The sequence below is a fragment of the Eleutherodactylus coqui genome, chromosome 5 (assembly GCF_035609145.1).
Source record: "Eleutherodactylus coqui strain aEleCoq1 chromosome 5, aEleCoq1.hap1, whole genome shotgun sequence".
Classification (NCBI taxonomy): domain Eukaryota; kingdom Metazoa; phylum Chordata; class Amphibia; order Anura; family Eleutherodactylidae; genus Eleutherodactylus; species Eleutherodactylus coqui.
Genome location: NC_089841.1, coordinates 17,722,678 through 17,745,266, shown reverse-complemented (window position 1 = coordinate 17,745,266; position 22,589 = coordinate 17,722,678). Strand labels below are relative to the sequence as shown.

The 22,589-nt window shown below is 44.2% G+C and overlaps 1 protein-coding gene across 3 annotated transcripts; it reads right to left on the bottom strand.

The window, feature by feature from the left end:
• Positions 1-1,229: 1,229 nt before the first annotated feature.
• Positions 1,230-21,569, bottom strand: LOC136629007 (zinc finger protein 84-like). Of its 3 annotated transcripts, none has more exons than XM_066605108.1 (5): positions 21,058-21,569; positions 17,792-17,910; positions 17,197-17,376; positions 16,987-17,110; positions 1,230-3,428 (listed from the first exon to the last, which is right to left on the bottom strand). In XM_066605108.1, exons 2-5 carry the CDS (start codon positions 17,846-17,848, stop codon positions 1,927-1,929), a joined length of 1,863 nt encoding a protein of 620 aa, XP_066461205.1. In that variant the 5' UTR covers positions 17,849-17,910; positions 21,058-21,569; the 3' UTR covers positions 1,230-1,926. The 3 variants fall into 3 exon arrangements, with proteins under 3 accessions (XP_066461205.1, XP_066461206.1, XP_066461207.1); XM_066605109.1 differs by having other exon boundaries at positions 21,405-21,569; XM_066605110.1 differs by lacking the exons at positions 17,197-17,376; positions 17,792-17,910; positions 21,058-21,569 and having other exon boundaries at positions 16,976-17,079.
• Between the last annotated feature and the right edge of the window lie 1,020 nt (positions 21,570-22,589).

Sequence of the window (22,589 nt, the reverse complement as noted above, 5' to 3'; positions counted from 1 at the left end):
TGGTGCACCATGGGAGAAGACCCGCGGTGCACCATGGGAGAAAACCGCAGTGCATCTCTGGGAAAGGACCGGCTGCCATCTTAGGGAGAAGATTTTTATAACTCCTTATTTCGTCGGATCGGTGAGTAGCAAGCGGTTTAAAAACTGCTTTAATTTGCTATTTTATGCCAGGGGGGTGACAGGGGGAATGGGGTAATGTAAAATTTTGATGCTTGCCGCGAGACAACCCCTTTAACGCACCTGGTGTCTAGTGGAACTCTCTGGCTTGAGAGTCCACCGACACATATTATCCACGTCAGCTTATAATAGCCACTCTGGCTCCTTGATCCGGATCTCCGGAGAGTCGTCTAGGGGTTACAGCCCTGATATGGCTGTAGCATAAAACAGCACACAAAAGAATACAAAGAACCCCGCGCTCGTAGGAATCCAAGGATTAAAGTCGGACACAGCGGTCCATAAGTTATATATTTATTTCAAATGCAACGCGTTTCGGTGATGCCCAATAATCACCCTTTTTAAGCATATAAAGACAACACAATAAAGTTACACTCATATAATGTTTAAAACTCACATTTCCTCTTGCAGACGCCGTTATCCGGGGCCATCTTTGCATCACGTGTGAGATGCCTAATCACGTGCGCTCACACGTCATTCTTTCAGATCACATGACTTTGACCATTCATTCATAAAAAGCTTTTTAGTAAAAGTTTGCAGCACATTAGTTGAAATTGATTTGTGCCAAAAAAATGTCATTTATGCTATAATTCTGTTTCAACAGTAATAATATGCCTCAGATCACCTACCAGCTCTCCATCACATCTAAAGGTTCTCAGCAAATAACTTAAAGGGGTTGTCCCGCGAAATCAAGTGGGGTTCAGCACTTCTGTATGGCCATATTAATGCACTTTGTAATATACATCGTGCATTAAATATGAGCCATACAGAAGTTATTCACTTACCTGCTCCGTTGCTAGCGTCCCCGTCGCCATGGATCCGTCTAATTTCGGTGTCTTCTTGCTTTTTTAGACGCGCTTGCGCAGATGTGTCTTCTCCCTTCGGCTTGGCTCGGCAGCATCGGCCTTTTGGCTCCGCCCCCTTGTACGCGTTATCGCGTAGCTCCGCCCCATTACGTGTGCCGGTTCCAGCCTCCTGATTGGCTGGAATCAGCACGTGACGGGGCGGAGCTATGCAATGATGCATACAAGGGGGCGGAGCCAAAATGCCGATGCTGCCGAGAGGAGCCGAAGGGAGAAGACACATCTGCGCAAGCGCGTCTAAAAAAGCAAGAAGACACCGAAATTAGACGGAACCATGGCGACGGGGACGCCAGCAACGGAGCAGGTAAGTGAATAACTTCTGTATGGCTCATATTTAATGCACGATGTATATTACAAAGTGCATTAATATGGCCATACAGAAGTGCTGAACCCCACTTGATTTCGCGAGACAACCCCTTTAAGATCTAAGAAAGGCCCAACACAAACATACACTTTTTAAAATGCATTTATTAACAATTACCAATAAACTTTGAGATGCAGTTATATGTATCACCGTGACACATTTTATGCACACTCTGCTGGATTACAGATGTTTATTGGTAATTACATACATTTCTTATTCATCATTTAGTGCTCTGAATTGATTTCACTTACTCGTGTGTTTTTTTTACTCCTACTACTAAAATAAGTTCTAAAAAATAAGAGATTCTCCCCTGTGTAGTTTGGAGATTCCCTTTCCTTGAGTAAAATTTCCCATATTCTGAACATTAAGATGGCTTCTCTCTTGTGTGAGCTCTTAGATGTTTTGTACGTTCTGATTTAGAAGTAAAACATTTTCTGAACATGGAAACGGCTTCTCCCCTTTGTGAATTCTTTGATGCACAACAAGAACTGCTTTCCAGACAAAATATTTCCCACGTTCTCAACCTCAAAACAGCCCCTCTCCTGTGTGAGTTCTCTTATGTGCAATAAGTGTTGATTTATGTGTGAAACATTTCTCACATACTGAACAAGAAAATGTCTTCTCCCCTGTATGAGTTTTTTCGTGTCGAACAAGATTTGTTAACAGGGTAAAACATTTCCCACATTCTGAACATGAAAATGGCTTCTCCCCTGTGTGAGTTCTCTGATGTGCAACAAGACCTGCTTTCTCCACAAAACCTTTCCCACATTCTGAACAAGAAAACCGCTTCTCTCCTGTATGAGTTCTCTGATGTACAACAAGACCGGATTTATCTCTAAAACATTTTCCACATTCTGAACATGAAACCGGCTTCTCCCCAGTGTGAAATCTCTGATGTACAACAAGACCCGTTTTATCTCTAAAACATTTCCCACATTTAGTACATGAAAATGGTTTCTCCCCTGTGTGAATTCTCTGATGCACAATAAGACCTGCTTTCTCCATAAAACATTTTCCACATTCTGAACATGAAAACCGCTTCTCTCCTGTATGAGTTCTCTGATGTACAACAAGATTTGATCTATCTCTAAAACATTTCCCACATTCTGAACATATAAATGGCTTTTCCCCTGTGTGAATTCTTTGATGTCTTGCAAGATCTGATTTAACAGAAAAACTTTTTCCACATTCTGAACATGAAAACGGCTTCTCCCCTGTGTGAGATCTCTGATGTACAACAAGACCTGTTTTATCTCGAAAACATTTCCCACATTTTGAACATGAAAATGGCTTCTCCCCTGTATGAACTCTTAGATGTCTTGCAAGCTCTGCTTTAACAAAAAAACATTTCTCACATGCTGAGCATGGAAACAGCTTCTCCCCTGTATGAGATCGCTGATGTGTGACAAGATAAAATTTATGGGTAAAGCATTTCCCACATTGTGGACATGAAAATGGTTTCTCTCCTGTGTGAGTTCTCTGATGTCTATCAAGATTATTTTTACGGTTAAAGCATTTCCCACAATCTGAACATGAAAACGGCTTCTCTCCTGTGTGAATTCTCTGATGCATAACAAGATAAAATTTATGGGTAAAACATTTCCCACATTGTGGACATGAAAACGGCTTCTCCCCTGTGTGAGTTCTCTGATGTCTAACAAGATTTTTTTTCCGGTTAAAACATTTAGCACATTCTGAACATGAAAATGGCTTTTCCCCTGTGTGAATTCGTTGATGTACAATGAGATTTGCTTTCTCTCTAAAACATTTCCCACATTCTATACATGAAAATGCATTCTCCCCTGTGTGAGTTCCCTGAAGTTCTCCCCTTCTTTGACTTTTCTTCTGGTTATCAGCCTGTAATAAATCAGAAGATGAGACCTGTATAAGAGGATAAGATGATGGATCTTTGCTGTGAAGGTCTGAGGTGATATCTGGGATAATGACAGGCTCTTCATATGTATCTTCAGTAACACTCCAATCTTCTGCAGATACCAGATATCCGCCCGACATCCCGATTCTGTATTCTGCCAAGAAAAAAAAAAGATTTTTTTTAATACTATAAAAACTTTAAAAATGATACTGATATGTTATAACATTTTTATATCAATTACAAGTCATGTAGTGAAACGTAACGATCTTCTATGGGTACTTTTACACAAGCCGAGAGTCACTAGAGCAATCTCTCATAATTGCCATTACAGGCATCTGTTGGCCCATGTAAATATGGGTTGTGAAATGGCAAGTGAGCTTACTAAAAACCAAGCAACTGCTGGTCCATGAGAACAGGTAGTCGTTCATCTATGAATGGCTACCCATTTTCCTTGAATAGATGAAAGTGGCCAGAAGAGATCTCTGGTACCCTCCACCTCCATTCAATGAGCAAATAGCCAAAGAAAAAAATGATTTCCAGCTCTCAAGGTGCAGGTATCTAAGCAGTAGATACATAAACAATTATGAAGGTATTCACTGACTTGGGGGATTCAGGAACTGCTGAACCGTAGGTATCCAGGTCAAACAAAATCACAGTTTTTGATACACATGTTGTGGATTAAAACTTCTTTATTTGCAGACACTGAAACAGTTATTCGTGCAACGCATTTCAGAAAAAACTTTCTATTTTATCAACCACAACTGGAATTACAATGTGACAGAACAGTTTTTATGGAGTGTTTACTTTGAATTCATTGGTGATAATCAGAGGAGGGGAGCCGTGCGTACTGAAGTGCGTCACATTGCATGCACATGAATGCAGGACTGGAAACATGCGGTAGAGGAGAGGAAGCATACGTTCTTATGGTTAGAACTCTATACGTTAGCACAGAACCGGAAAGAAGCGGTCAGCAGTTCAGGGCGCATGTTTCAAAGACTGGAATTGCATCATTGCTCTATGTTTGCATATTATGTAACAGGAAATCAATGATTCTATACACTTATATTGATGGTAATAAAAACACATACAATCAATGATAACAGCAATGGATGAACACTCATAAAACATGTGGTCACACTTGGTGTATAGAAAATACATAAATCAGAAAATAAATTAAATGGAAAAAAATAAAACGATTTTAAAAACATGTAAAACCAAAATGTGGAGTAAAAATAATACAATGGTAGATAAATATTTATTCTATCACGGATAGAGCAGGATGAAGTGAGGGAAAAATGTCATTAAAATGAGAATAATTTGGATTAGGAGATGTCTAGATAGTCATGGAGATGGAGCACCTCTAGATCTTCTACAAAACCTCATTAAGGCCATTATTCACTAGAGTATTCAAACAAAATATCCAGTCTATTTTCTTCATTTTAATTTTCGAAAAGACCAGAGATTGGAGCTGCAGGAAGATCATTTGCATATTCCCTGTGCATTCTGGGAAGAGCAAAAAATCACTGTAAGCAGGAAGATTGCCGGGATTAGCCAGGTCTAGCTGCTCGGAGGACATCGCCAGACCAGAGATTGGAGCTGCAGGAAGATCATGTGCATATTCCCTGTGCATTCTGGGAAGAAGAAAAGAATCACTGGAAATGGGAAGATTGCCTGGATTAGCCAGGTCTAGCTGCTCGGAGGACATTGCCAGACCAGAGATTGGAGCTGCAGGAAGATCATATGCATATTCCCTGTGCATTCTGGGAAGAAAAGAATCACTGTAAATGGGAAGATTGCCTGGATTAGCCGGGTCTAACTGCTCAGAGGTGATTGCCAGACAGCGTGCCTAACAGCTTGCGAAGTTGTACACTTGGTAGTATATTATAGGTTATGTATCTTTACTACAATTCTTGACTTTTAGAAGCGGACATCAAATGACAACATGGAGAGGAGCCATATGGTGAGCTACAGCGTATGGTATATGCAGACCTACCAGAAAAAAAGGCCAAACTTCACCTGCCAGAAATGCAAGCTTGTGACTCTACTGGAGGAAAAGGTGCAGAGTCTTCAGGAGAGAATAACTACATTAAAACTTATTAAGGAAGATGAGGATTTCCTTGACAGAGTAGAAGTCTTCAAAATGTTACAGGAAAAGAAATGTCCAGTGTACTAGCAGAAGCCAAGGCATGGAAGCATATGACCCAAAGAAGCAGGAAGATCAGGAGTCAGCCAGTAGCCATACTGCTTGGGAACAAGTACAAGATTTCCCAGCAGGGTAGCCTAGTACTGATTCCTGAGCAGAAAGAGAAAGAGGTACAGCAGGAAATGACTCTACCCACAAAGAACTGTGTAGTAAGCACACAGAGTCCTCTTGAATGGAAAAAAAAAGTGCTGTTGTGAAGAAAAAAAAAAAAGAGTGGTGGTTATTGGGGATTCCCTATTGAGAGAAACAGAGACCGCTGTCTGCAGACCTGACAACTCCCAAGAGGTGTGCTGTCTTCCAGGGTCACAAATCAAAGTTGTGTCTGATAGGCTGTCAAGACTCTTTATTCCTACAGAACAACACCAATTCCTACTAATATAAGTGACACTGCAAAAAATGACCTTGCAACTATCTGCAGAGACTTTTTTGAAGACCTTGGAAAAAAGGTGAAGGAAACAGGAGTACAGATAGTCTTCTCATCCATCCTCCCAGTGGATGGCCATGGAATAAGAAGATGGAACAAGATTCTAGAGGTGAACAACTGGCTATGTCGATGGTGCCGTCAGCAAAAATTTGGATTCCTAGAACATGGAGTGAATTACCTATATGATGGACTGCTTGCTAGAGACGGATTGCACCTTACAAAAACAGGAAAGCATAAATTTAGTGGGCGCCTTGCTTCACTCATTAGGAGAGCTTTAAACTAAAACAATATGGAAGGGAATTGAAAGGCCAGATAAAAATATACAGCTAATTAATACATTTGAGAACCTTGCTATTAGACGTGTAAAGAAAGAACAAAGACAAAGAATTCAAAAGGAAAGTAGAGGAGCAAGAGACCCCGATCACAAACTAACATGTTTTTACACAAATGCACAGAGCATGGGAAACTAAGAAGGAGAACTGGAGCTCCTAACACAGGAAGAGAAATATGATGTCATAGGCATCAGGGAAACTTGGTGGACTGATAAACATGATTGGAATACAAGTCTTGAAGGATAAAACTTATTTATAAGAAACAGACCTAAAAAAGGGGAGGAGGGGTTGTGTTGTATGTTAGGAAAATATTCATCTCCACAGAGATTCAAGCTTCAGAGCATGGGAGTTCTGTATAAACTGGGTAAGAATACAAGGAGAGAACAATGGAAAGGACACGAGTGTAGGCATTTACTATAGGCCACCTGGACAAGCTGAAGATATGGATGCCATACACAGAAGCAGAAGATTGTGCCTGAACAGTGTACATAACAGAATCCAATGGCTGGATGTTCTTAAGGACAGAAATGTCCAAGAAGGTTGGGTAATATTGTGAAATGAGATTCTCAAAGCACAATCGTTAACAATCCCTAAAAGAAGGAAGAATGTGAAGCATTTAAAGAGACCAGGATGGATGAACACAGAACTTGTACACATGTTAAAGAAGATGAAAAATATGTTCATCAAATGGGAAGAGGTGGGAAATATCTAAAGAAGAATATAATGCAGTCTGCAGAAACTGTAGGGCAAGTGTCAGAAAAGCTAAAGCTAATAATGTATGGAGGCTTGCAACAGAGGCCAAAAGCAATAAAAAGGATTTTAGGGGTATGTCAAAAGCAAAAGAAAAGTCAAAGATGCTATTGGATGCTTACAAGATGATAATGGTGAATTGGTTGAGAATGATGTTGAGAAGGCTGAACATTTAAATTCCTATTTTGTATCCGTTTTCTCTCATAAAGTAGATGGAACATCAACTGATCTTCCCTGTGCTATTGGGGGCATAAAAGAATGCAGTCTATCTATAAGCAGAGAGATGGTGAGGGAACACTTAGCTAACTTAAATGAATTCAAGTCTCCAGGTCCAGATGAATTACATCTCAGTATATTAAAGGAAGCAGCAGAGGTAATTGCTGAACCGCTCGCCATAATCTTTGAAAATTTCTGGAGAATAGGAGAAGTCCCAGAAGATAGGAACAACATTTGACCTTTTCCAATCTTCAAAAAAGGAAAGAAAGTGGATCCAGGAAACTACAGGCCTGTGAGCCTGACTTTTATACCGGGAAAGATCTTTAAACAAATTATTAAACAGCATGTATGGAAGTGCTTGGATAAAAATGGATTAATTAACCAGAGCCAGTATGGGCTTGTAATAACGAAGTCATGCCAGACAAATCTAATTTCTTTCTATGACAGAATCACCGACTGGCTCGATCAGGGAAATGCAGTGGACATTGTAAAATGCTTTACTAAAGTCAAGATATACTAAGTATCTCATACCATACTTATTGAAAAGATGACCTTATATGGGATTGACAAGGAAACTGTTGGGTGGACTCACAACTGGCTGAGTGATCATGCTCAAAGAGTGGTCATAAATGGCTGCACATCCAAGTGAAAGAATGTATCAAGTGAGGTACCACAAGGCTCTATCCTAGGCCCAGTGAGGTCAACATTTTTATAAATGATCTGGAGGAGGGAATTGAGGGGAAACTGATCAAATTTGCTGATGACACAAATCTAGTGTTATGTGTGCTGCTGGGATCTGTAGTTCTAAGCTTCCTAGCAGCACAGCTACAGGTGGTTGAGGGTTAATTGAGCTGGCTGGGTGTGGTACTTCCTGCTAGCCAATCTCCTGAGTCTGTGCTCACATATAAACCCAGCTCCTGACCCAGTCTCTCGCTGGGTCCCAAGGTGAGAAGTCATGTTACTTCTGTGTTCTGTAACTTGTTATCAGTCATGGTCAGCTTGTTCGCACTCTGATCTGTGTTTGCAAGTAGGTCTGTTGTCTCTCTGCTTCCAGTGTGCCAGTTGGTGGATCCCTGACACAGTCCCATATGTCAGCTCTGTGGCTGACTGTCTATCCCCCCTGGTATGAGGACACATACTTGCTGTGAGTTTCATCTATGTTCATGTGAGCTCTGGGCGAGTCTGTGCCGGTAGAGTCCGTGCCCTGGTTGTCTGTCCTGTTGCAAGCTTGCTATGTCATCTGTGACCTGCTGGTTTATGTTCGTTTGTACGTTTATTTCCTGTCAATTTTCTGTCAGCTTGCTGTGTGCCCTGTTTCTTATGCAAGCTTGCGGTGTGATCTGTGTCTTGCTGGTTCATGTCCGTTTGTACGTTTATATTCTGTCAGTTTTGTGTTAGCCTGCTGTATGACCTGCGATCTGTGTCCTGTTCTGTTGCAGCGTTCTGTGTGAACTCTGTCCTGTTCTGCTGGATTCCTGGTTAGTGTAGGGACTAGCGGTGTAACCAGGAGCTGTGAAGTTGGCCCGCTAGCTTTCACGTTTTGTACAAAATGTCAACTAACACCTGGTATTTATATTCAGCTTATCATCTGTTACTAGTGGTTGCATTTTGTATGCTGTGTATTCTGGCTCTGTGTGTCCTGTTGTTCAGTCCCTGTCATTTGGCATGTGAATGTGTCCTGTTCTGGTGCGTGGCTACTAGGATCAGCTAGGGCCCATATCCGAAGACCGCTGGGCTGCCCTTATTGGGGCAAGGTCCCCCGCTTAGGTAGGGCCATGCCATCCTCCTGTGTAGAAGAGGGTCAGTTGCCTGAAACCCGTGTGCAACCTGTGTGCGTCCATCCCATCCACTCCCTCTTTGGGGATGATCGTGTGGGCCCCGTGCTTAGTTTTACCCACACGATCGTAACATCTTGGAGGGATAGTTAACACTAGGGAAGAGAGAGATAGTATTCAAAAGGATGTAGAAAAGCTTGAATAGTGAATGTCTACTAACAGAATGGTATTTAACAAGAAGAAATGCAAAGTCCTACATCTGGGCAAAAAAAATTAAATAAGCACATACAGAACGGGAGAAATCGGGCTAAGCAGCATCACATGTAAAAAAGACTTGGGTATACTAATAGATCATAGACTGAACATGAGTCAACAATGTGATGCAGCAGCAAATACAATTCTGGAATGTATTAAGAAACATTGAGTCTAGATCATGTAAGGTAATCTCATTGTCTGTCCCTCTCTGTGTCTGCCTCTCTCTGTCTGTCTCTATTGCCCTCTCTGTGACTCTCTCTCTAAGATGAAAACAGTGGCAGCATGCAAAAATCTCATAACATAGTTGTGATCTTTATTATTCCATGATCATTGCTTAAAAAGGGTAGGCTACGTTTCGGCCCAAATGATGTATTTTTTAAGCTTGAAAAAAGGCCTCGTTTGGGCCGAAATGTAGCCTACCCTTTTTAAGCAATGATCATGGAATAATAAAGATCATAACTATTTTATGAGATTTTTGCATGCTGCCACTGTTTTCATCTTTGGGACTGTCTATTGAGCCTGGAGGCTCAGGCTCTTATTTCAGTGGCTTGCATTTCCTCACCGTGTTGGGGCTTTGTATTGCTACTGGATTGTTTTTCTGGATTCTCTGTCACTGTCTCTCTTTTCTGTCCCTGTCTCTCTCTGCCGCTGTCACGCTCTCTCTAATGCTGTCATTCTATTGCTTTCTCTCATGGTCTCTCTATTGCTCTCTCTGTCTCTCTATCGCTCTTGGTTGGGCAGTGTATGGTACAGCTTAGCAGTGTGTATGCTGTGTTGCTTAGCAAAGCTTCACTCATTCCAGCGCATGCCTGAAGCACAGCAGCACCCCCATAGACTTAAAGGGGTTGTCCCACGCCGAAACGTTTTTTTTTTTTTTTCAATAGCCCCCCCGTTCGGCGCGAGACAAACCCGATGCATGTGTTGAAAAAAAGAAACGGATAGTACTTACCCGAATCCCCGCGCTCCGGTGACTTCTTACTTACCTTGCGAAGATGGCCGCCAGGATCTTCACCCTCGGTGGACCGCAGGTCTTCTGTGCGGTCCATTGCCGATTCCAGCCTCCTGATTGGCTGGAATCGGCACACGTGACGGGGCGGAGCTACGAGGAGCGCTCTCCAGCACGAGCAGCCCCATTCAACACGGAGAAGACCGGACTGCGCAAGCGCGTCTAATCGGGCGATTAGACGCTGAAAATTAGATGGCACCATGGAGACGGGGACGCCAGCAACGTAACAGGTAAGTGAATAACTTCTGTATGGCTCATAATTAATGCACGATGTACATTACAAAGTGCATTAATATGGCCATACAGAAGTGTATACCCCAACTTTGTTTCGCGGGACAACCCCTTTAACATTGTAACTTTCACCCCGCCTGACAGTCCCTGACTGTATTAAACTCACATGACGATATTACAGCACCGATGAGCGTGTGTGTCATCTAAGGACATCAACCTCATACACCAAAGTTACTGCAAAGGGGCAAAGTGTGGTGCAAGAAAAAGCATGGAGGCTTATTTATATTAGATGGTACGGGCCTGGGTGCCCTCACTATCTACCACCATCTTGTTTTGCTCAAAACTGTTTTATCCCAACTTTAGTATTACTCACAACTTGTTCTTGATATTTTAATGTCATTGTAATGCACGAAAAAATAATTGGCATGGTTTAGGGCTCATATCACGGGCGGGTTTGAATTTCCAGGATCCACATGGGGCACCCACATGGAGGATCCGGAGTTCAAGCCACCCATAGAATATCATGGGCATCCACACCTTAATTATAGCATGCAGATTTGTTTCGCGGAGCTTCTGGTCCGGAAAACAAATCGAAGCCTGCTTTATTTTGCCGTGGATCACGCAGGGACAGCTTCAATTGAAGTCAATGTAAACTGTCCGATCTGTGGCACACATGAAACTGTAACCCAGAGTGTTCCGCGGGCTGTCATGCCGTCGCTTCTGTGCTTCACTTGCTTTATTTTATTTATTTCCTGTTAGGGAGGCATCTTACCTACTCTTAACAGCAGTAGACTCTTTGGAACTAGTATTATGAGGGTAGCTTAACCTATTGAGCCTGGAAGGACTGGAAGGATTTAAAGGGGCTGGAATCGGCACACGTGACGGGGGCGGAGCCACACGATGACGCGTAGAAGGGGGCGGAGCCAGAATGCCGCTCGTGCCGGACCGAAGAGATGGGAGAAGACCCTTCTGCGCAACCGAAGAGATGGGAGAAGACCCTTAGATGCTGAAATTAGACGGAGCCATGGAGACGGGGACGCCAGCGCAGGAAAGGTAAGTGATTAACTTCTGTATGGCTCATAATTAATGCATGATGTACATTACAAAGTGCATTAATATGGCCATACAGAAGTGTATAACCCCACTTGCTTTCGCGAGACAACCCCTTTAAGTTCACTCTGAAAGTTATCTAGCAGTTAGCGTTCGGCGCAATTGGTAGCTCTTTAGTGATGCATGCCATTTTGGCCTTAACCTACTAACTATTCATCGTAGGGATCACATAATCTATGCTACTATTAGTGACTGGCTGTGAGATAGATTGTTCACACCAGTATTCCGTACCTAAGCAACCAGACGTTGTAGTAGAGTATTTAGTACATGTAGTACTCTCTACCAAGTTTAATCTAGGGACTCTTTCATCCATAGTCCGCCGCAACAAATTGACTTTATACGTATGTTAGCCTCCTCCCAGTTTAAGACAGCTGGAGAGAATCTTAGCCCCTGAGGGCAATTTTGAGGGCTTATTCTATGATATGCAACGATACTGTGCATTCTGCTATAGAACGGTTTACGATAGATCCACACAAATCTGGTTGACTACGATTTATTAAAATCTATGACCCGTTGGTCACGAATAGCCTCTACTTTGTGGGTTACAATTCTGTTCAAGAAGAATCATATACCAACAGTCTCATTATAAACGTCACTGATCCGTCACTGTGACCAACTAGTAATTTTGTCTATCTCATTATCTACTAGTAAAATATATGTTTGTCTGTTCGTGTATAGTTTTTAACATATCTATATATATAAAATTGAATGTATGTCTGTCTGTTTGTCCTTTATGCGCTACTACACCATTCATCCGATCGCCATGAAACTTTGGGAAGTTGTTGGGTACACTCCTGGGAAGATTATAGGCATAGCACAAATATTCTATGATAAATGGTGCGCGTGCGAGCATCGTCGACAGTTACGCCCCCCCCCACGTAGATCGTTCGATTTCCATCATTGCCACTAATTCTCTCACTTCCCGATGTTGTAGAAACATGAAATTTGGCACGGGCATTGATTATGTCATAAATAGGAAAAGGTAATGGGTCCCAACTCCATTATTCAATTCTATGCGCAAAAGAATTAGTGTCCAAATTTTACGTACGGAATCTAATTTTCTCGCTTCCCAATGTCATAGAAACAGGAAATTTGGCACGAGCATTGATTATGTCATAAATAGGAAAAGCTAATGGGTCCCAACTCGATTATTCAATTCTCAGCGCCAAAGAATTAGCGTCCAAATTTTACGTACGGAATCTAATTTTCTCGCTTCCCAGTGTCATAGAAACTTGAAATTTGGCACGAGCATTGATTATGTCATAAATAGGAAAAGTTAATGGGTCCCAACTCGATTATTCAATTCTAAGCGCCAAAGAATTAGCATCCAAATTTTACGTACGGAATCTAATTCTTTCACTTTCCAATGTCATAGAAGCTTGAAATTTGGCACAAGCATTGATTATGTCATAAATAGGAAAAGCTAATGGGTCCCAACTCGATTATTCAATTCTCAGCGCCAAAGAATTAGCATCCAAATTTTACGTACGGAATCTAATTTTCTCGCTTCCCAATGTCATAGAAACTTGAAATTTGGCACGAGCATTGATTATGTCATAAATAGGAAACGTTAATGGGTCCCAACTCGATTATTCAATTCTAAGCGCAAAAGAATTAGCGTCCAAATTTTACGTACGGAATCTAATTCTCTCACTTCCTGATGTCATCTATATATATAAATGCATGACTGTCTGTCTGTTCTTTATGCTTTACTACACCGTTCATCCAATCGCCATGAAACTTTGGGAAGTTGTTGAGTACACTCCTGGGAAGATTACTGGCATAGTACATCTATCCTACAATAGGTGGCGCGTGTGCGAGCATCGTCGACAGTTATGCCCCCCAGACAAAGATCGTTTGATTTCCATCTCAAGCACGAAAGCAAAAGGCATTACGAGCAACGGGATGAGTGTTCAACTACAAAATGATGCATCCGCCGAACGTTTCGCAAGACAATTGCTGGATATTGAGAATGCTGAGGTAAAATGAAAGCTGTGCTGTGATTGGTTGCTATTTCTCTAACTGCTGAGGTAACATGAAAGCTGTGCTGTGATTGGTTGTTATAAATTATACCGCTGAGGCAACATGAAAGCTGCGCTGTGATTGGTTGTTATCTAGATATATAAAAACGAATGCATGTATGTCTGTCTTCGCAGCAACGCGCGACGGGTAAGCTAGTACTTAATAAAAGTTAATTTTTAGCATTTTCAGTTCATGAGCTCTATTAGTAAGCTAGAATAATTGTGTCTGGGACCTTTCTGCCTCTGTGAAGTGGTAAGTAATGTCCTCATGCCACGGGCAGGGTGGGATCCCGCTGCGGGGATCCCGCCAACAGAACCTGAACTACCCCTGGACATGAGGCCTTAAACTGTGGGGAGAAGAATATGTAAGGGCCCCATAGCCAGTCTACTCAACCTTGTATGGAGGCTCGGGTACCCTGTTGGGCTGCCTCTAGTTTGGACACAAGATGTGATAGGGGCAGGCATAGAAGCTCTACTACCCTGTTAGACCACTTTTGGCTAGGATACAAGATGTGATACGGGTGGTATACAGGTTCTGAATGGTATCTTGCGGCATATCAGTCCATATTTGCTGTAAATGAGCCTCTAATTTGTGCAAACTCATAGGCTATTGAAGCTGGCATCCCAGATGTCCCATACATGTTGTATTGGCAATACATTTGGTGACTGGGTGGCAAGGATATCAAGGCATTTCTGTGACACCCTTGTGTGCGTCTGAGCGATATCCTGCTTGAATATACCCCCTGGAAGCCCTACCATAAGAGGCAACACATGTGGCTGAAGGATGTCCTGAACATATTGTTCAACTATTATTGAGGGCAGTGTGCCACTTCATAGCAATGGCAGGATTATGGTGCTCTCCTAAGTCTCCAGACACAAACACATCTGTCCTCAGTGCCCAAACTAAACCAGGATTCATTGCTGTAGACAACCCAGTTTCACTCTGAAACAGTCCAGTTACATTATTCACAACACCACTGCAAAAAGAGGCGAAGGTAGGTATCAAAGCCAGTAGACATAATGGGTGCCTGGGGCCCAAATGTCCTTTAGCCAAGAACCTGGAAATGTTTCCGACAGACACAGGGGTCTGTAATGCCGGTGTCACCTGTCTCTGGATGGAGGACAATGAAACATTTGGAGTTGCTTGTCCTTTTTGGATGATCAGATTATACTCTCTATTGGTGGTCTGGAGGGGGCGTCCTGAGCCCGGTCACCTTGTGTGCATTTCCTGTAACTACCATGGGCCAGACTTCATCATCAGTGGTTAGAGGAGGAAGTCAGAGTTTCTCTTCTATTGAAATCAATAGGAGCGCCAAATCAAGAGAGGATGTGCCATCCAGACCATGGTACTGAGCCAAGAGAGCAGTATGCCATTCTGAAGGTGGTTCTAATCTCTCACCACCACAAAAACACTAGAGAATGCCGTCTGGACAGTAATCTTTTTCCAGGGGGTTGGGCAACTTTCTTATGTAATCACCTGCTTTTAAACCATTTTCTACGTGGATGATATGCTGTGCATCTGTGTATATCTGTGCAGATAAAGGTCCACAAGCACTTGCAATTTGTCTCATGGTAAATAGCTGGTCTTTCGCGGTAAGAATCCGCTTGTGGAATCTGACCTGTTTGTGTGCAGGCGACCTTATACGTAGAATACGTGCTGCTGGTTGTGAGATGCAACCGGGATTTATTATATTACTTATGCGTAGAATAGATATGTATACCATTAGCGACTTTTATATAATTGCTGCTGCGGAAGTTACTAATTAGTCGGCTGCTGTACCGCCTTATGCCTGTGTGCTCTTGTAGGGTACAGATTCAGGACTGTGGGATTTATATACACCGTATTAAATATTTTGCTCCAATATTCCTAGGTTGTATACATTTATGCAGGAGGGCTAAATCGTTCTCCACGCTCAGGACCCCCCAGGAGCACCAACCCTATTGTACACTTTGGTGTCATCAGTAACCCTATTACACCTTCTCCTATGTCACCTACCAACATACTATGAAGAATAGGACCCCCGACAGCCCCTTGTGGTCACCACTTGTAATTCCCCCTGTTCAGAATACACTCCGTTACCAACAGCACTCTGATATCTATCATATAACCGACTACGGATCCACCGGACTATCCAAGGGTTCAGTATCACACTCAATAACTAATCTAGGAGTGCTCTATGTGGAACTGTATCAGCGGCTTCACTGACATCCAGATAGGTGATATCCGCGGCGCCTTCATCCACCACTTATGTGAAGGTGAATGCGGTCACCTTGTGGATGGCAGTTTGCCAAATCTATGACCTTACAATCACAAGTCCGAACTCAGTGAACTTCATGTGATTGTAGGGTCACGGCAAATTAATGGTTGCAACACAACCATACTGACTGCCATTATGTTCACATGCGGCGGACTAAGTCTCCATGTAGCCCTAACCATAATGGGACACCTTAAACAATTAAAGAGGGTTTGTACTAATTAGGGGAGAGCCAGGAAAGGACAATTTGAAACTAAAAGGACAATGGCAACGATAGTCATTATCGCTCACAAGTCCCACCAAGCAGGATTCCCACTCTGTAGATACAACCTAGCAGCTCTTACTGGTGATGGTAGATCGCTCCTCCTCCGGTCCTGCAAGCACTACAGGCAAAGTGGAGGAGGAGCTGGTGGTGATAGTTGGGGGGTGGGGGGAGCATGGGCCAAGGCACTTCTCCAGCCCTGCACCGCCGCCTGATACTGTAGAGGGCTAGTAGAGCAGACATCTGTAGCCAGATTCTCCTGCTACTGGAAGATACAGCAGCCGTCCGCTGCACAGTCAGCTACTAGTGTCACTGTATGATCAGTGTGCTTATCTATCAGTGATTAGTACAGCGTTTCCCCAAAAATAAGACACTGTCTTATATTAATTTTTGCCCTAAAAGAGGCACAGTGTCTTATTTTCAGGGTGGGGGGGCTTATACTTACCTGGTCTGCGGCGTCCCGATGGTCCCCGATGACATCACTGAGTGGCAGTGATTGGCTCATTGAGTTCCTGGCTGTGATTGGCTACTGGCGCTTGATCAGCCAATCACAGCGCTCGCTTTGCTCGTGGCGGGGTAGACCATTGGGACGCCGCAGACTAGGTGAGTATTACCTTTTGGGGGGGGGGGGGGGGGCGGCTGCACGTTACCTAGGTCTTTTTTTGGGAGGAGGCCTTATATTTCAAGCCTCCCCTGAAAACCTGGTAAGTCTTAGTATCAGGGTAGGACGTACTTTCAGGGAAACACGGTAATATGTAGGCCTTCTGATATACACTGACTGTAATCAACAATTGCTATCCTTCTCAAGAGTGGTAGGGGCACATGCCCCGCTTCCTCCCTAGCTAGGGGCCGCCTACTTACATGGCTATTACCTGGTGATGGGAGCGGCTGGCGGGTCTCCATCATGGCCTCCTTGTACAGATCCTTGTGTCCTTCTAAATACTCCCACTCCTCCATGGAGAAATAGACAGCGACATCCTGACACCTTATATGAACCTGGGATATAACACAATATACAGTCATTACCCAGAAGCCTCCAGTGCTGTTACTGTATAATGTCCCAGCATTCCCTGCAGCGTCACCTCTCCAGTCAGCAGCTCAATCATCTTGTTGGTGAGTTCTAGAATCTTCTGTACATTGATGTCCTCACGTATCAGCGGGTGAGGTGGAGGCCATGTGGTTGGGCTCAGGGGTCTTCCCCATCCATCATACATAGGGGCCCAACAGCCATCGCTAGAGGTCTTCTTCACTACTGTGTAATCCTGTATATGAGGAGACATTAATAAATATCACTGCAGACATTTCCAAAGTCCATCACCTCTCCAGTGACATCAACAGTTATTACCATAGCTAAGAATGATATAATGTGACATCATCAGAATCTCTCCCCTCTCCAGTGACATCATCTGTTATTACCATAGATGAGAATGATGTAATGTGACATCATCAGAATCTCTCCCCTCTCCAGTGACATCATCTGTTATTACCATAGCTAAGAATGATATAATGTGACATCATCAGAATCTCTCCCCTCTCCAGTGACATCATCTGTTATTACCATAGATAAGAATGATGCAATGTGACATCATCAGAATCTCCCCCCCCCCTCTCCAGTGACATCATCTGTTATTACCAAAGATAAGAATGATGTAATGTGACATCATCAGAATCTCTCACCTCCCCAGTAAGCTGGAACAGTATCTCTAGGGTGAGATTTAATATACTCTCCGCCATCTTGTTTCTGTCCTGAACGGGTCAATCAGCAAAAATATCTTACACAGAAAATATTAGAGGATCTGAATGGAGAGAAGAGGAGACAATATAAAAACCACACAGATTGCCATGTATAGAATACATGTACTGCAGGAAGAAAGGGGAAACATTTGAGGACATATTAACCCCTTCCCACAGCAGCCTTTACTTCTCATTAAAATGTATGCCTCTCCACTTAAAAAAAAAACAAAGTGCTAAATTTTAATGTCCTTAGTGACATAACTACAGAAGGGCTTGTTTTTTGAGGGAGGAGTTCTATTCTTTAAAGATACCATATAATTAGAGATGAGCGAACGTACTCGTCCGAGCTTGATGCTCGTTCGAGTATTAGCGTGTTCGAGATGCTCGTTACTCGTAACGAGCACCACGCGATGTTCGGGTTACTTTCACTTTAATCTCTGAGACGTTAGCGCGCTTTTCTGGCCAATAGAAAGACAGGGAAGGCATTACAACTTCCCCCTGCGACGTTCAAGCCCTATACCACCCCCTGCAGTGAGTGGCTGGGGAGATCAGGTGTCACCCGAGTATATAAATCGGCCCCTCCCGCGGCTCGCCACAGATGCATTCTGACAGAGATCAGGGACAGTGCTGCTGATGCTGGAGCTGCTATAGGGAGAGTGTTAGGAGTGATTTTAGGCTTCAAGAACCCCAACGGTCCTTCTTAGGGCCACATCTGACCGTGTGCAGTACTGTGGAGGCTGCTTTTAGCAGTGTTGCACAATTATCTTTTTTTTGTATATCGGCCGTGCAGAGCATTGCGTCCTCAGTCTGCAGTCCTTGTACAGAGTATAGGGCCAGTACTGGTGAGGCAGGGAAAGAGATATACTGGCTATATAGGCAGTCGGCTTTTTCCAAAAAATTGGGGAAAAATACTATATTTGGGCTGCCTGTAACCATCTTCAGTTTACTGCGTGTCTGCTGGGGGTAGTAGTCCTAATTATTACGCAGCTAAGCGTTACAGCAGGCTTGCGCAAAATTGTTTCCTGGATCTGCTGTCTCTGTTACATCAGCGCTGTCATCCCGCCAGAGGGAAAGAGTATACATAATATTATACGCTGCCTACAGTATCTATCTGCTGGGGGTAGTAGTCCTAATTAATACGCAGCTAAGCGTTACAGCAGCCTTGCACAAAATTGTTTCCTGGATCTGCTGTCTCTGTTGCATCAGCGCCGTGATAGCGCCAGAGGGAAACAGTATACATAATATTATACGCTGCCTACAGTATCTATCTGCTGGGGGTAGTAGTAGTGACAGGTGACATCAGATAGTGGTGACTGTAGTGACAGAATAGTGACCGGTGACATCAGATAGTGGTGACTGTGGTGACATCAAAGTGACCGGTGACATCAGATAGTGGTGACTGTAAGGACATCATAGTGATCGGTGACATCAGATAGTGGTGACAGTAGTGACATCATAGTGACCGGTGACATCAGATAGTGGTGACTGTAGTGACAGAATAGTGACCGGTGACATCAGATAGTGGTGACGGTAGTGACAGAATAGTGACAGGTGACATCAGATAGTGGTGACTGTAGTGACAGAATAGTGACTGGTGACATCAGATAGTGGTGACTGTAGTGACATCATAGTGACCGGTGACATCAGATAGTGGTGACTGTAGTGACAGAATAGTGACCGGTGACATCAGATAGTGGTGACGGTAGTGACAGAATAGTGACAGGTGACATCAGATAGTGGTGACGGTAGTGACAGAATAGTGACCGATGACATAAGATAGCTGTGACAGTAGTGACAGAATAGTGACCGGTGACATCAGACAGTGGTGACGGTAGTGACAGAATAGTGACCGGTGACATCAGATAGTGGTGACAGTACGGACATAATAGTGACCGGTGACATCAGATAGTGGTGACAGTAGTGGCAGAATAGTGACCGGTGACATCAGAAAGTGGTGACAGTAGTGACATAATAGTGACCGGTGACATCAGATAGTGGTGACAGTAGTGACAGAATAGTGACAGGTGACATCAGATAGTGGTGACAGTAGTGACAGAATAGTGACCGGTGACATCAGATAGTGGTGACAGTAGTGACATAATAGTGACCGGTGACATCAGATAGTGGTGACAGTAGTGGCAGAATAGTGACAGGTGACATCAGATAGTGGTGACCGAATAGTGACAGAGGGAAACAGTATACATAATATTATACGCTGCCTACAGTATCTATCTGCTGGGGGTAGTAGTAGTGACAGGTGACATCAGATAGTGGTGACAGTAGTGACATCATAGTGACCGGTGACATCAGATAGTGGTGACGGTAGTGACAGAATAGTGACAGGTGACATCAGATAGTGGTGACTGTAGTGACAGAATAGTGACCGGTGACATAAGATAGCTGTGACAGTAGTGACAGAATAGTGACCGGTGACATCAGATAGTGGTGACAGAATAGTGACCGTTGACATCAGATAGTGGTGACAGTAGTGACAGAATAGTGACAAGTGACATCAGATAGTGGTGACGGTAGTGACAGAATAGTGACAGGTGACATCAGACAGTGGTGACTGTAGTGACAGAATAGTGACCGTTGACATCAGATAGGGGTGACAGTAGTGACAGAATAGTGACCGGTGACATCAGATAGTGGTGACGGTAGTGACAGAATAGTGACCGGTGACATCAGATAGTGGTGACTGTAGTGACATCATAGTGACCGGTGACATCAGATAGTGGTGACTGTAGTGACAGAATAGTGACCGGTGACATCAGATAGTGGTGACAGTAGTGACAGAATAGTGACCGGTGACATCAGATAGTGGTGACAGTAGTGACAGAATAGTGACCGGTGACATCAGATAGTGGTGACAGTAGTGACAGAATAGTGACCGGTGACATCAGACAGTGGTGACCGAATAGTGACAGAATAGTGACCGGTGACATCTGATAGTGGTGACAGTAGTGACAGAATAGTGACCGGTGACATCAGATAGTGGTGACAGTAGTGACAGAATAGTGACCGTTGACATCAGATAGTAGTGACAGTGGTGACAGAATAGTGACCCGTGACATCAGATAGTGGTGACAGTAGTGACAGAATAGTGACCGGTGACATCAGATAGTGGTGACGGTAGTGACATAATAGTGACCGGTGACATCACACACGTCTTCTATGGTCCTGATGGCGGATAGAGTTATGTCGCTCACCGGTGGATCCTCCGTGTTGCTCCCTACAATTTCTGCGTTCGCTCCGGACGTTCCGCAGGTTTTTCTCCTCTTCTACAACTTCTGACTTGCAGTGACTGTAATAAACAATGGCGCTGCTCTCCATAGACGGCGCCTCCCTGTGTGGGAGACTCACAGCGACCTACAGATGACAACGTGCCGCCTTCTTCCTGTCACTGCAGAAAGCCCCTGAGCTGCCGTCTGTCGGAGATCCCTCAGTGGGCCCCTTCCTCACAGCCCCTATAGGACTCAGTACCCAGTGCAGAGTTACAGTGATTAACCCTTAAACTCCTAATTGTCCCCCCTGCTGTATGAGGAACACATGTCACCTCTCAGGCAGTGAAAGGGTTACAGCTGGTAACTTCCATCAGTGATTCCCGTCATCCACCAAGGGGCGCCGGCTCCTTCATGAGGACCCATCATACGGCCTGCTGATGGCAGAACCCTCCCGTACCTCCACCGGGGTAGATGCTGGAATGGAGGGGCTCCTAGGAGGTCTGAGGACAGGAAGTCACATGGTCTGAGGTCACATGACTGGAAGGGGAGGGGCTACTGCAGTTGTGTGGAGAGAGGGGGCTGCTGGGAGGGCTATGACTGGAGGGTAGAAGGAGCTCCTTCCTGTGGAGTCAGTAGTCCGGCTCTTCTCTCCTGAATGGAGGTGTTAGAAGGTCCTCCGGCTCCTCTTATTACATCCTGATATCAGTAATTCGGAGAGCCGTCTGATGTGGTTGGAGGAAACATTTAGGAGAGAAGATCTATTTGTAGAGCTGAAAGCTGAACTTGTCCTCCTACTGGATGAGTGCGGAGCGAGGAGCCCTGATGACCTGCAGTCCTTTATATCTACTAGACGGGGACAGCAGGACCCTCTAGAGCCACATCTGCCCCCCTGGATGAGTGCGGAGCGAGGAGCCCTGATGACCTGCAGTCCTTTATATCTACTAGACAGGGGTCAGCAGGACCCTCTAGAGCCACATCTGCCCCCCTGGATGAGTGCGGAGCGAGGAGCCCTGATGACCTGCAGCCCTTTCTATCTACTAGACAGGGGTCAGCAGGACCCTCTAGGGCCGCATCTGCCCCCCTGGATGAGTGTGGAGCGAGGAGCCTTGATGACCCGCAGCCCTTTCTATCTACTAGACAGGGGTCAGCAGGACCCTCTAGGGCCGCATCTGCCCCCTGGGCCGCCATCCTATCGCCACTTCTCACCTATGTCACCTGTCACTATTCTGTCACCACTAGAGATTAGCGAGCACCAAAATGCTGGGGTGCTTGTTACTTTTCGTAATGCTCGAGAGCTCGTTTCGAGTAACGAACCCCATTGAAGTCAATGGGAGACTCGAGCATTTTTCAAGGTAACCCATGCTCTGCATAGGGGAGGGTGTGTGATTCACCTGAAAACATCAGAAAGTGATGGAAACACCACAGAAATGGATGGGGAACAGCAGGGGCAGCATACATGGATGCATCTGAGGCTCCCAGGTCACACTATTAAGCCAAATTGTGGGCAAGAGTCTGGT

Bases quoted from the DNA above. Each gene is read 5' to 3' on its own strand.
- LOC136629007 (XM_066605108.1), bottom strand. From the start codon at position 17,848: ATGGCGGAGAGTATATTAAATCTCACCCTAGAGATACTGTTCCAGCTT. The intron at 17,377-17,791 runs GTGAGAGATTCT...CCTCATATACAG, and splicing joins TGTTCCAGCTTACTGGGGAG to GATTACACAGTAGTGAAGAA. The intron at 3,429-16,986 runs GTAATAGCCATG...TTTTCTTGGCAG, and splicing joins CCAGCCGCTCCCATCACCAG to AATACAGAATCGGGATGTCG.